General features: G+C 38.0%; 1 protein-coding gene across 1 annotated transcript in view; it reads right to left on the minus strand.

The window, feature by feature from the left end:
- LY96 (lymphocyte antigen 96) overlaps positions 1 to 15,243 on the minus strand; it is a 30,771-nt gene that overhangs the window by 9,110 nt on the left and 6,418 nt on the right. Inside the window, exons 2-3 of the mRNA XM_007453707.1 lie at positions 7,884 to 7,973; positions 2,682 to 2,810 (exon numbers count right to left, since the gene is read on the minus strand). Coding sequence (XP_007453769.1) covers positions 2,682 to 2,810; positions 7,884 to 7,973 — 219 coding nt within the window. The remainder of the gene's footprint in view (positions 1 to 2,681; positions 2,811 to 7,883; positions 7,974 to 15,243) is intronic.

A 15,243-nucleotide genomic window follows, 5' to 3' on the forward strand; every position in this document is an offset into this window, starting at 1 on the left:
GTGGGATCTTAGTTCCCCAAGCAGGGATCAAATGTGGGCCCTCGGCAGTGAAAGCGCAGAGTTCCAACCACTGGACCGCCAGGGAACTCCCAGAAACTTTTTTTTTTTATTGACTGCTAAAAAATGTATAATCCAATTGATGTCCCTGTCAAAGCAAGTATAAGCCTTTCTGTCAAGAATTTTTATATTACTCTCATTCCGTTAATTCTCTACCCTTATTTTCCATTTTTGTCCCAACTAATTTTTGTCTAATTTATGTTATGTTGCTCAAATTAACGTATGCATGTAAACTACCTGAAATCTGTTTTTAAACAAGAGAGGGCACTGGTTACTGGTAAATAATTATAGGGGAAAACATTCAACTGCAATAGTAATTTTTTAAATGTTAATAACAAACAATTAGGCTTGGGGGCTCCCCTGGTGGCACAGTGGTCGAGAATCCGCCTGCCAATTCAGGGGACACGGGTTCGAGCCCTCATCTGGGAAGATCCCACATGACCCGGAACAACTAGGCCTGTGAGCCACAACTACTGAGCCTGCGCGTCTGGAGCCCGTGCTCCGCAACAAGAGAGGCCGCGATAGTGAGAGGCCAGTGCACCGCAATGAAGAGTGGCCCCCGCTCGCCACAACTAGAGAAAGCCCTCGCACAGAAACGAAGACCCAACACACCCCAAAATAAATTAATTAATTTAAAAAAAAATTAGGCTTAAGTTTTTTAACCTAATAAAGTTTTTTAAAAACTTCTTTTTTAAAATGATAATGCCCTATACCCTGAGAAAACCATAATTCAAAAAGAGTCATGTACCACAATGTTCATTGCAGCTCTATTTACAATAGCCAGGACATGAAAGCAACCTAAATGTCCATCAACAGATGAATGGATAAAGAAGATGTGGCACATATATACCATGGACTATTACTCAGCCATAGAAAGAAATGAAATTGAGTTTTTTGCAGTGAGGTGGATGGACCTAGAGTCTGTCATACAGAGTGAAATAAGTCAGAAAGAGAAAAACAAATACCATATGCTAACACATATATATGGAATCTAAAAAAAAAAATGGTTCTGAAGACATAGAGAATGGACTTGAGGACACAAGGAGGGGGAAGGGTAAGCTGGGACAAAGTGAGAGAGTGGCATGGACGTATATACACTACCAAATGTAAAATAGCTAGCTAGTGGGAAGCAGCCGCATAGCACAGGGAGATCAGCTCGGTGCTTTGTGACCCCCTACAGGGGTGGGATAGGGAGGGTGGGAGGGAGATGCAAGAGGGAGGGATATGGGGATATATGTATATGTATAGCTGATTCACTTTATTATAAAGCAGAAACTAACACACCATTGTAAATCAATCATAACCCAATAAAAATTTTAAAAAATAAAATGATAATGCCCAATGTTAACAAGACAGAGATTAAACTATTATACGTATACATTGCCGGTGGTACAATGTATAAACTGATATAATCTTTCAGAAAAGTAATTCGGCCTTATGTAAACAAAACCACATAGATTCAAACCATTTAAGCTCAGGAATCTCCCTTGGAGTTATGTGTTAACTCCTTCTTCCAAACATGAGAATATTCAAATCTAAAATATGAGAATATTTATATATGCATTATAATATTATTTATAATAGTAAAAATATCAGAAGAAAACTAAATGTCTAATAGGAAAATAGTTAAGTAAACCAGGGCACACCCACTAAGGGAGATGTTTCATTATGTAACATTTATACTCTGATTTTTAAACTACATGGATTATCTGGTCAAATAATTAAATAAATTAATTTTTAAAAAGAAAATAATTATAGTACAGTACACTTACAACTGCATAACAATATGCATGAATTAAAAAATGAAAACAAAATACTCCAAAATGTTCTTAGAAATATGATCCTGTGACTTTTTGATTGTTTTCATTTTCTAATTTTTGGTAATGTGACAATAGGATATATAGAATTTTTTAAACTATTTAAAATGCTAGTTTAAAAATTATTAAGGAAAAATTCATGGGTTTGCAATAAGTGATCTTTAAGTTCCTAAAGTTTGAAATTTTATGATTCTGTGAATAATTCCAGGGTGGAAAAAAGGGGAGAAAAGACACTGAGGGAACGAATGTAAGTGCATACAAAAATCTATTGTGTTTTTATGAAAAATAATAAATGTAATGTTTAGAAACAGAGAACCATAACCAAGGGTAAATATATAGTATTAATCTGAACAAGGTAAAAATTTTAATGTCCCTTCAAACACACCAAATAAGTGTCATCTTTTTTTTTTTTTTTTTTTTGGGGGGGTACGTGGGCCTCTCACTGTCCTGGCCTCTCCCACTGCGGAGCACAGGCTCCGGACGCACAGACTCAGCGGCCATGGCTCACGGGCCCAGCCGCTGCACGGCATGTGGGATCTTCCCAGACTGGGGCACGAACCCGCGTCCCCTGCATCGGCAGGCAGACTCTCAACCACTGCACCACCAGGGAAGCCCAAGTGTCATCTTCATAACAATCCAGTAACATAATTGTAAAATATTGTTTAAACTGCTAAAAGAAAAACTTTGGATGGAAATAAAGAATTATTATCAGAAAAGGAACTTCACATTTTTAATGTATTTAATTTTCATAGCATTCTCATAAGGTATTATACTCTATTCTGAGGGTAAAATGAATTGAATGCTTACCTCCCTTCAGAGCTTTGCAAAATGAATAATGATCATCAGATCCTCGGCAAATAACTTCTTTGCGCACTGGGAAATTCACGGACTTAAAAGATACATAGATATTGAAATACAAGCTTTTTATGTCTCTTCCTTAAAAAGAAAAAAATTTCATTAGCCACTCAAATAAGGTATTTTTTAATAAATATTTAATAACCAACATTTACTGTATACTTAAAATATGCCCTGTGCTTTTCCTACATTATTTCATTTAATTATGACAACTACTTATAATGTGGATATTATTATCCTGTTTTGTAGATGAGAAAACTGAAGTTCTGAGAGGGCCACTCGTTGATTGTAATCAAATAGAATGTTCCACAGTGAGAATTATGTGGGCTATGCCTAAAAATAAAATAACCTATATTTTTGAGAAAACTATCAAATGAAAATATAAAATTTCCAGTTGTAGTCATAGTTCCACTAGGAAATTCAAAAGAGAGGGAAGGGAAAGGAAGGTTGGTTTTTTTTTTTTTCTATAAATTTATTTATTTATTTATTTATTTATTTTTGGCTGTGTTGGGTCTTCGTTTCTGTGCAAGGGCTTTCTCTAGTTGCGGCAAGCGGGGGCCTCTCTTCATCGCGGTGCGCGGGCCTTTCACTGTCATGGCCTCTCTTGTTGTGGGGCACAGGCTCCAGACACGCAGGCTCAGTAGTTGTGGCTCACGGGCCTAGTTGCTCCGTGGCATGTGGGATCTTCCCAGACCAGGGCTCGAACCCGTGTCCCCTGCATTGGCAGGCGGATTCTCAACCACTGCGCCACCAGGGAAACCCAGGAAGGTTGTTCTGATGAAAGATTTCTTGGAGAACAAAATTGAACCTTTTGATTAAAAATTAAATAGATGAGCTATTTATTATTTCCTCAGCATCTCTTTATTACCAATGAAGATGGAAAAATTCCAGGAAGAAATGCATTTTGCTCAACTCTTCTAAGTTACTCAGTTGACCCAACTGGACAAGATGCACAGTCTTTTTTATAATGAAAACAGTTATTGTAACCACTACCTCATGGAAAGTATTTTCCTAATAAGGTCACCATGACTCATTGTAGCCATAATAAAAATTTTAAAAAATTTTTTCGGGCTTCCCTGGTGGCGCAGTGGTTGAGAGTCTGCCTGCCGATGCAGGGGACGCGGGTTCGTGCCCCGGTCCGGGAAGATCCCACATGCCACGGAGCGGCTGGGCCCGTGAGCCATGGCTGCTGAGCCTGCGCGTCCGGAGCCTGTGCTCCGCAACGGGAGAGGCCACAGCAGTGAGGGGCCCGAGTACCGAAAAAAAAAAAAAAAAATTTTTTTTTCCATCTTTACCTTGAACTTGGCTATGCAGAACAGAACTGCCAGCTCCTTCCTCAAAACCCTGTCCTTCCTTTGGTGTTGGCACTACCACTCTCTTCTTGTTGTCCTCCAACCGTTCTGCGTTCTGACTCTTTTCCCCAGTCTAGCTCACTGACTCATCTTTCTTAGGATTCTAATCTCAGTGCTTCTCAACTTCCACACTGCACACTCTCCCCAGCTTTAAATACCACATCGGGTAATAACTCCCTTTAGTCTCAACCTTTCTTTTAAGCATCTGTCCCCTGTGTGCATTCAATATCTCTACTCAAATGTCACTTATTACCACACCCAAAAGATCCAAAATTGATTTCCTTATCTTCATCCACTAGAATTCCTAATCCCGGTCAATCCTACTGGCGTCCCTTTTATCCCCATTACCACTATCTTAATGCAGGCTCTCGTTACTCTGAGCCTAAAGTACCACCAAACTTCCTTACTTGTCTCCACTTCTCTACTTTCAGGGTAAAGTGTAGAGAAGAAGAAGGTTATACAGTCTGTTTCAAACAGTGGCCCCGTGGCCCACGCCATGGACATGGACCTGAACCTTTCTCAAAGCAGGGATATGTATAGCAGTTGAAGAGCTGTTTTCACAAGGGATGCCTTGAGATACAAGCACATGGTAGCGTGGCGTCCAATGATAATGCAGAACAAAGAATCTTCTTCCATTTCTGTGTGGAACACACTATGATTCCAGTCTTCAATGATTCCAAGAAAGGAAGTGCTGCTTTGACATCTCTACCCTTTACATCTTGAGAAGCTTCTTGCCCTTAGATATCACTGTGGTCATGTTAGGCACGTGAACAGTGGTTGAAGTGAGGTACCACTTGCGTGGCTCAGCAGGCCAGAGATATCAATGTGGGTGTTGGAGTGAGAGACAAGAAATACGGTGGCTCTCAGGAGTTTAGCAAAGAAGACTGTTTTTGAGCTCACCTAACACAACTTTGGGAACTTCTGGAAATAACTTTGAGGAAGGCTTATGATCCAGCTGTATATGTCAATTAGTTAACAGTGACATGTAATTTATTAGCAAGGCTATGAAGTCTCAAACCATTTCCATTCCCAACCTATTTCTGGTACAAGATTGCTCTTATAGCTCTTACTGAATTTAAGTAGAGATAGGGCCACAAAAATAAGGTTGATTTCTATGAATGTGGCCCACATTTTATACAGATGTTCTAGTATATTCTAGGGAAACTCAGGTCATAACTACAAAGCATCATAAAAAATCATGACTCGGGGCTTCCCTGGTGGCGCAGTGGTTGGGAGTCTGCCTGCCGATGCAGGGGACATGGGTTCGTGCCCCAGTCTGGGAGGATCCCACATGCCGTGGAGCGGCTGGGCCCGTGAGCCATGGCCGCTGAGCCTGCGCATCCGGAGCCTGTGCTCCGCAGTGGGAGAGGCCAGGACAGTGAGAGGCCCTCGTAGCGCAAAAATAAAAAAAAATTTTTTTTCAATGACTGAATAATGCTTTCATTACTGAATTAATATCATGTTATATAAATGTCATATTTAGTAAGTGATTAGGGTATTTGTGGTGGCCATGGAGGTGTGCTGCTTAAAACTCCCTTCCAAAGAATCTGTGCAGAGGAGGGCAGTGGGCAGACAGCCACCAGCTACTGCACTTTCAGATATATCTTAGCACTCATCCGGAGGCCAGACTCGAACAGTCTGCTCCTATAATGACAGAGCACAACAAGGACACTAGAGCCAGCCTACTCCTGCCTATCATGGGACACGTGTGACAGGTAATCGTTGCTCTAAGACTCCCCACTGACCTGGCTGAGGATGTCTCAGAGATGCATTTTGGTCTGATGACCATCCTACCAAATTCTCCTTCCTTCTCTCTCATTTCAAAGACCAACACTTCAATCTGCATCCTCTCCTTGCCTGCTCTACCTTCCTCTTTCTTTTATTGTTCACAAACATTTCCCCCCCAAAAATCCTTTGTATGTCTAATTCCTTCTTGGTATCTGCTTTGCAGAGAACCCTAAGTGAAACTGTGTTGTTATTATTATTACTTGGGACTGGAAGGCCTGCTTCCTGTGTGTTAAGGGAAGGGGGCTCACTTGAAAATGAGGTCATTCATTATGTAAATAATCACTTTTGCAAACACCTAGAGGTAAAGCACCCCACATAGACCAGAAAACAAAACCTGAGAAAAGAGGAAGAAACTGTAGAGCCTTTGTTGGGCAAAAATTTAGATTATTTTAGGGGATTAAGAGATACAAACTACTATGTATAAAATAAGCAACAAGGATATATCATACAGAACAGGGAAATATAGCCATTATTTTGTAATAACTTTAAATGGAGTATAATCTGTAAAAGTACTGAAACACTATGTTGTACATCTGAACTCAATACAGTATTGTAAATCAACTACACTTCAGTAAAAAAAAAAAAGTTTAGATTATTTATTTCACCCTTGGCCAAGAAAGTGGAGCAGGAAGCTCATTGTTCTTTCCTCTGTGCTACCACTAAGCCTTATTGCTATCATTTCACTTATCATACTATATTATCTACACATCTCTCTCTCCTATTGCACTGAGAGATTCTTGAAGGTCAAGAGAATGTCTTATTTATCAATGAATTCACAGCACCTAGCATAATACTTGAAGTAAACTATACATTTACTAAGTATTTTTTAATGAATAAATGAATGCAGAAACAAAGTATCAAGATACAGGTTTTCAGGGAAATTAAAGCATAAATTTATTGTCTATCATTTCTAGATTCTCAACTACCTTTTTTCCTGTAAGCTGGAGAACTAAAATCAGGGGGATATGTTTCTTTAGTTTATTTATGTAAAAGCACATTTTAAAGTATAAGCTCCAAATATAAGCTAGGATGTAAATGATAATAGTGATAATGAAAACAATAATGATAATGATGATGATTACAACTGAATTTCCTGGGATCCTTACAGGAAACAGCTGACCAGTAGGAGAGGATGAAAGTTTTGTGTGTTTTCACAAACACTCAGATCCAGCTCAATGCTATCACCACCACCCAATTAACTTTTATAAGATGACGGCAAGTAAAATCATAGAGAGGAGAAAGAAGAAATAACACAAAACAAAACAAAAATCATTGCCTTTTTTCATATCATCAACATATTTTTTTCTAGAAAGGTCACCTTTAGGAAAAAAAGTCCTTGCTTGCTCATACACAAATCTTTGACTCATGGAAACCCAAGTTTACTTATCAGCTGAATATCTAATGATTGACAATGGATATACCTAGTAGATGGTTAGAAGTTTCAAATTATTTCAATTTTTACCATGCCATTATGTAATCCCTCCTCATGAGTATGAGCTAGCCTAGTGACTTGCTTCTAACAAACAGAATACAGCAAAGGTGATAGGGTGGCACTTTCATCATTAGGCTACATAAGACTGTGACTTCTATCTTGTTAGTTAACTGTCCCCCTTGTTAACTTCAGTGAAACAAAAAGCCATGATGAAAAGGCCCACATGACAAGGAACTGAGGGCTGGCCAACAGTCAGACAGAACCTGAACACTGTCAACGACCACATAAGCTTAGAATTGGGTCCTTCCCTAGTTAAGCCTTCAGAAGAAACCCTGGCCAACACCTTAATTGCGGCCTTGTGGGAGACCTCCTGAAGCTGACACAGGTAAGCCATGCCCAGACTATTGACATACAAAGACTATGAGATAAAGAATATGTCCTGTTTTAAGCCATTAAGATTGTGATAATTTGTTACATAGCAAGAGAAAACTAATACACATACATTTAGAACACCATCATTTTTCATTGATATTTCTGGAACCCTTCTAATTGTAATCTACAAACACAAAACTTTGGACTTACTTGGAATGTAGTAAAGATACAGATTTCCACGGCCTCCCTTCAATGTTATACAGGGCTCAGCATTTATTGAAATAGGGAATTTCAAGTTATCTAAATGGAATAAAGAAAATGTCAATAAAATTACTATAAATCATTTACAATAAGTATTCTGAGTATCAGCCCCCCAAAACTACCTTTAGCATTAAAATTTTATAATGAGAAAAATTAAGGGTAGTTAAAAATATCTCCCTCCCCAGAGGAGTAAAGTCAGCCAGATGGTAGAGTAAAAAGTCCTCCTTCCCTTGACAAACACACCAGTTCAGCAACAATTTACGGACAATTTCCCTTTGTGAGAAATCAGAAACCAACTGAAAGTTTCCTGCAACCAGGAGAATGTAAAACCAGACTCACCAATTCAGTACTGAGGTTCGGGACACCTCTCACAAGAGACACTGCTCCTGGCATAGCATAATTAGGAAGAGATAACCTACCCCTCAATTTCACTCAGAGCAAAGAGATTGGTTCATGCGTTCAGAGCCCCAAATTTTCCAAGGAGACCCCCAGAGGACTAAAGAAAGTCTGAACAGTGTTATAACTAGTAAGGAGATTGAATCAGTAATCAAAAATTTCCCAAAGAAAAGTCCAGGACCAGATGGCTTTACAGGAGAATTCTACCAAACATTTAAGTCAGAATTAACACCAACCCTTCTCAAACTCTTCCAAAATAATGAAGAGGAGGGCACACTGCCAAACTCATTTTATGAGGCTAGCATTACCCTGATAGAAAAGCAAGACAAAGACACTACAAAAAAACTATAAGCCAATATCCCTGATGAGTTTAGATGCAAAAATCCTCACAAAATATTAGCAAACTGAATTGAACAGCACATTAAGAGGATCATATACCATGATTAAGAGGCATTTATCCATGGGATGCAAGGATGGTCTAACACACAAAAATCAATTAATGTGATATGCCACAATGATATAATGAAGAATAAAAATCACATGACCATCTCAATAGATGACAAAATTCAACATCCTTTCATGATAAAAACTCTCAACAAACTAGAATTAGAGGAAATGGCCTCAACATGATGAAGGCCATATATGAAAAGTCCATAGTTAACATCATACCCAACAGAGAAAAACTAAAAGTTTTCCTCTAAGATCAGAAGCAAGGCAAGGATACCCACTCTCAACATAGTACTGGAAGTCCTAGCCAGATGAATTAGATAAGAAAAATAAATAAAAGGCATCCAAATCAGAAAAGAAGAAGTAAAATTTTCTGTTTGCAGATGACATAATTTTATGTCTAGAAAACCCTAAAAACTCCATTAAAAATTGTCAGAACTAATAAAAAAAATCAGTAAAGTTACAGGATACAAAATCAAAATACAAAAAAATCAGTTGCATTTCTGTACATTAACAATGAACTATACAAAAAGGAAGTTAGGAAAACAAACCCATTTACAATAGCACCAAACGAATAAAATATCTAGGATTAAACTTACCTAAGGAGGTGAAAGACTTGTATGCTGAAAACTACAAAACATTGACGAAAGAAATTAAACAAGACACAAACAAATGGAAAAATATCTTATGTTCATTGATTGGAATAATTAATGTTATTAAAATGTCCATATTACCCAAAGCAATCTATAGAATCAATACATTTCTATCAAAATCTCAATGGTATTTTTTACAGAAATAGAAAAAACAACTCTAAAATTCATATGGAACCACAAAAGATGACAAATAGGCAAGAAAATCTTGAGAAAGAGGAAGCATCACATTTCCTGATTTCAAACTATACTGAAAAGCTACAGTAATCAAAACAGTATGGTAGTGGCAAAAAGACAGCCATATAGACCAATGGAACTGAACAGAGAGCCCAGAAGTAAATCCATGTGTATTTTGTCAACTAATCTTTGACAAGGTTGCCAAGAATGCACAATGGGGAAAGGATAGTCTCTTCAACAAATGGTGCTGGCAAAACATGCAAAAGAAAGAACTGGACCTTTATCTTATACCACAAATGAAAACCAATTCAAAATGGATTAAAGACTTAAACATAAGATTCAAAACTGTAAAAACCCTAGAAGAAAATACAGGGGAAAAGCTTCATGACATTGATCTTGACAATGACTTCATGGATATGACATGGAAAGCAACGGCAGCAAAAACATGAATAAATAAGTGGGACTATATCAAACTAAAAAGCTTCTGTACTGCAAAGGAAACAATCAACAGAGTGAAAAGGCAGCCTATGGAATGGGAGAAAATACTTACAGACCATATATCTGATAAGGTGTGAATCTCCAAAATATATAAGGAATTCCAACAATTCAACTGTAATAAAACTAATAACCTGATTTTAAAATGAGCTAAGGATTTGCATTTGTTGAGACGTGGATGGATCTAGAGACTGTCATACAGAGTGAAGTAAGTCAGAAAGAGAAAAACAAATATTGTATATTAACGCATGTATGTGGAACCTAGAAAAATGCTACAGATGAACCAATCTGCAGGGCAGAAGTTGAGACACAGATGTAGAGAACAAACGTATGGGCACCAAGGGGGGAAAACTGTGGTGGGGTGGGGATGGTGGTGTGCTGAATTGGGCGACTGGGATTGACATGTATGCACTGATGTGTATAAAACTGATGACTAATAAGAACCTGCAGTATAAACAAACAAACAAACAAAAAAAAAAACTAATACTAAACTTTCTTTGGGTTATTTGTATGGAAATATGTTAATATAAATGTTTCAGACATTACATGAAATTTCTAAAAATCTTATATGTTCTGGTACAATGTTATAAGTCATAATTCTAGTTATTACTTTTAAATGTATATCTCAGAAATAACTAAATTTCCTTGTCAATTGCATTATTATGAACTTTCATCAAACCTTTAACCATGGTCATTTTTAAGTCTTTTGTCATTTACAGACAGCTCTGGGTGTACTCTGATGCTTTCGCAAAAATGTTCCTATAAAAGGGTTTCGGGCTTCCCTGGTGGCGCAGTGGTTGAGAGTCCGCCTGCCGATGCAGGGGACAGAGGAATTCATGGAAAAGACTGACAAGTACAGGTTTCTGGTAACTGACTAGACTGCTGAACTGAATGAATAAGCATTTTCAGAACTCTAATGGAAAACTGATGAATTCATAAAAGTGCTAACAAAAGATCAAGGTAAAAAAAAATTAATTACATGGGACTGAGTGAACTGATGAGGATGATTATAATTTTTGTGACTTTCTGTTTGAATAAAAATAAAAAATCCCACAAGGACTCAGAGGCAAAAAATATACAAATCAATTTTCACTGCAAAGTAAAGGAGCGGTTACAATGGAGGATTACTGGACTGAATGTCAATATTATGACATAGTATGAGTGTGTTTCATGTTTGGTAATTGCAATCCTTGTTGCTTTTGTTGTGGTCATCCATTTACAGTGCTTGGTGTCAGTTTATTTATCTCTTGTAAAAATAAAATACAGTGTGTGTGAAAAAATAAATTAATTAATTAAATAAAATGAGCTAAGGACTTGAATAGACATTTCTCCAAAGAAAACATGCAAATGGCCAACAGGTATATAAAAAAATGCTTAACGTCACTAAGCATCAGGAAAATGCAAATCAAAACCACAATGAGATATCACCTCACACCAGTCAGATTGGCTATTATCAAAAAAAGAAAAGAAGGACAAGAGTTGGCAAGGATGTGAAGAAACTGGAACGCTTGCACACTGCTGGTAGGAATGCAAAATGGTACAACTGCTCTAAAAAACAAGCCAGGGATTCCTCAAAAAATTAAAAATATGGGCTTCCCTGGTGGCACAGTGGCTGAGAATCTGCCTGCTAATGCAGGGGACACGGGTTCGAGCCCTGGTCTGGGAAGATCCCACATGCCGCAGAGCAGCTAGGCCCACGAGCCACAACTACTGAGCCTGTGAGTCTGGAGCCTGTGCTCTGCAACAGGAGAGGCCGTGACAGTGAGAGGCCCGTGCACCGCGATGAAGAGTGGCCCCCGCTTGCCACAACTAGAGAAAGCCCTCGCACAGAAATGAAGACCCAATACAGCCATAAATAAATAAATAAATAAATAAAATAAAGGGGCATCCTGGTTACTCTTTAAAAAAAAAAAATTAAAAATATTACTACCATATGATCCAGCAATCCCACTTCTGGGTACTTATCCAAAACAATTGAAATCAGGATCTCGAAGAGATATTAGCATTCCTAAATTCATTGCAGCACTATTCACAATAGCCAAGATGTGGAAACAACCTAAATGTCCATCAACAGATATATGCATAAAGAAAATGTGGTATATATATATACAACGGAATATTATTTAGTCTTAAAAAAAGGAAATTTTGCAATAGGTTACAATATGGATGAATCTTGAGGACATTATGCTAAAGGAAATAAGCCAGTCATATAAGAACAAATACTGCCTGAGCCCACGTATCTAAGATAGTCAAATTCATAGAATCAAAGAGTGGATGGTGGTTGCCAGTGGCTGAGGGGAGAGGGAAATGGGGAGTTACTAATCAATGGGCATAGAGTTTCAGTCAAGCAAGTGAAATAAGCTGTAGAGATCTGCTGTACAATTTCATGCCTATGGTCAACAATGATGTACTGTACACTCAAAAATTTAAGAGGGTAGATCCCATGTAAAATGTTCTTATCACAGTAAAATAAAATTTAAAATACTGTGCGAATACCAAAAAAACTCCCTATAATGTAAACAGATTAGTATTTTAATGCCCTTACATTATTAAGGTGGAGGTTGAAGGTAGTGAATTACTTTAAACTGTGGGGAAGGAGATGAACTCCCCAAAACATATTTTCATAAAATTACTTGTTCCATTTTCATACTTTTTAACCTGTTTTCTACATTGCTCTTCTTTTCTATACTCTCCTCACCTCTCTGTATGTTCCATTGGTTAAAAATAGAAAATACACATCAAGTACTTAGAATTCTAGTAAATGGTGACTGAATACATGAATGCATGAGTTAATAAACAGATCTTCCTAAATAAGAAGTTTCCAGAAGGATGCAGAAGAGCTTATAAAGGCACTGAGGAGGAGGGGGAAGAGACTAAACCAGTTTTATTTAATTTGCCCCTGAATGCAACCCTTAAAATTAATGTTAACATCTCTCATTCAATGAACTCAGTTGGCCTGCAATAAAAGTCTCACAGAATGAGCTATATTAAGAGTCATTTCATCGAATCATGGATGTTCACAAACATTTGATGCAAAGATGTTTATTCCTGTGTGGATTATGACCAAAGGAAAACCTACCCAATTTGCAATAACATGGATGAAACCTGAGGGCACTGTGCTAAGTGAAATTAGTCAGACAAAGAAAGACAGGGAATTACCTGGCTGTCCAGTGGTTAGAGCTCCGAGCTCTCACTGCCGAGGGCCCGGGTTGGGGAACTAAAATCCTATTAGCTGTGTGGCACGGCCAAAAAAAAAAGACAAATACTGTATGACTTCACTTATATATGGAATCTAAAAAACAAACACACTCAAAAGACAAAAAATAAACTCACAGACACAGAGGCTGCTAGAGGTAGGGGGTGGAAGATTGGAGAAATGAGTGAAGTGGGTCAAAAGGTACAAACTTCCAGTTATAAAATAAGTAAGTCATGGTGAAGTAATGTACAGCATGGTGACTATGGTTAATAATACTGTTTTACATATTTGAAAGTTGCTAAGAAAGTGGATCTTAAAAGTTTTCACCAAAAGAAGAAAAAAATTGTAACTATGTGAGGTGATGGATGCTAACTAGCTTTATCGTGATCACTTCACAATATATACAAATATCGAATCATGTTGTATACCTGAAACTAATATAATGTTATATATCAATTATATCTCAAGTAAAAGAATGCTCAGAGGTGACTGAATAAATAAATATTGTGCATCTATTTATTGAATTAATATACAGTCATTAACATGAATTTTTATGATATTTAATGTTATAGACGTTTATGGTATACTATCAAGTTTAAAAAATGCTGGTTACCCAACAGTATATACAATATAGTTCTACTTTTACTGTTTTCAACATATATCATTATATATCTAGAAGAATATTTGCCAAAGTATCAGAATGTTCGTAGTGGTTAACTCTTTTTTTTTTTTTTTTGCGGTACGCGGGCCTCTCACTGTTGCGGCCTCTCCCGTTGCGGAGCACAGGCTCCGGACACGCAGGCTCAGCGGCCATGGCTCACGGGCCTAGCCGCTCCGCGGCATGTGGGATCTTCCCAGACCGGGGCACGAACCCGCGTGCCCTGCATCGGCAGGTGGACTGTCAACCACTACGTCACCAGGGAAGCCCCCATAGTGGTTAACTCTTAACTGTGATAGGCTTATGGTGCCTTCTTTTCTTTTTTATTCACCTATATTTTTGAAGGTTTGCATAATTAATATACTTATTAACTTTCTTACCATGAAAGGTTAACGTGGTATTGAAACATGGGCACTTCCATATGCATTACCGAGCACAGTGCAATGTGTCTCTTCTTAGTGATAAGCTTGTAGAAGACCCTCAGAACAAGCCAACCAAGACTCTGGAGCAAAGCCGGGAACAAGTTAAAAGCAGTGAATCACCAGGGCCATGTTGTATGTCATAAGGGCAATTCTCTATTTTCAGTTAAGTTTCCCACATTTATGAAGTTGGTCTGATTATGACGAAACCATTGACAAGTCAATGCAATCAGACAAATGTTCAGAATACCCCTATGGGTGCTCAGTGTTAAGCCAGCACCAGAGCAAGGCAGAGTGGGGTAGGGTGGAGTGAGGGCGGAGAATAGAAGTGTAACCTTAACCTTTATGTCAGGAAGCCTAAGATTTTTCTAGGAAGACAAGACCACCATACATTAAAAAAATTAGACATAAGGATCAAAGGATCACATAACAGTACATAGCATGTGACTTTTAATTTATTTGCAAAGGTTGGGGAACTAACAGAAAATAGCTTTATTACTTTAAAGTCACCACGTTTATGGTAAAATTCTACATTTGGTTTATTAAATACCAAAGAAAGTAGTGGCCAGGTTCAGCAAAAGCACAATACAAGAGCTTCCAGTTTCCCCTGCAACCACAAATGTCAGCATTGCGAATCCATCATAGCACTTTTTCCTACTGAGCTCTGCCTCAGAATCCTTCTTAACCCAACAGTCCAGGCAACTGCAGTTGGCACAGGAAATGAAACCAGTGCCACCCTGAGTGTTGGTATTAAGTACTGTTGGAGATCAAGGGAGGAAGGATTAGCTGGAGTTGAACCATCACAGCACTTCATTTTACCTCTTTAACAAAATTTCCATTACATAAATATGCAGTTCCTTCTGACAGGAAT

Source organism: Lipotes vexillifer, unplaced genomic scaffold (assembly GCF_000442215.2).
Source record: "Lipotes vexillifer unplaced genomic scaffold, Lipotes_vexillifer_v1.1 scaffold35, whole genome shotgun sequence".
Lineage (NCBI taxonomy): Eukaryota > Metazoa > Chordata > Mammalia > Artiodactyla > Lipotidae > Lipotes > Lipotes vexillifer.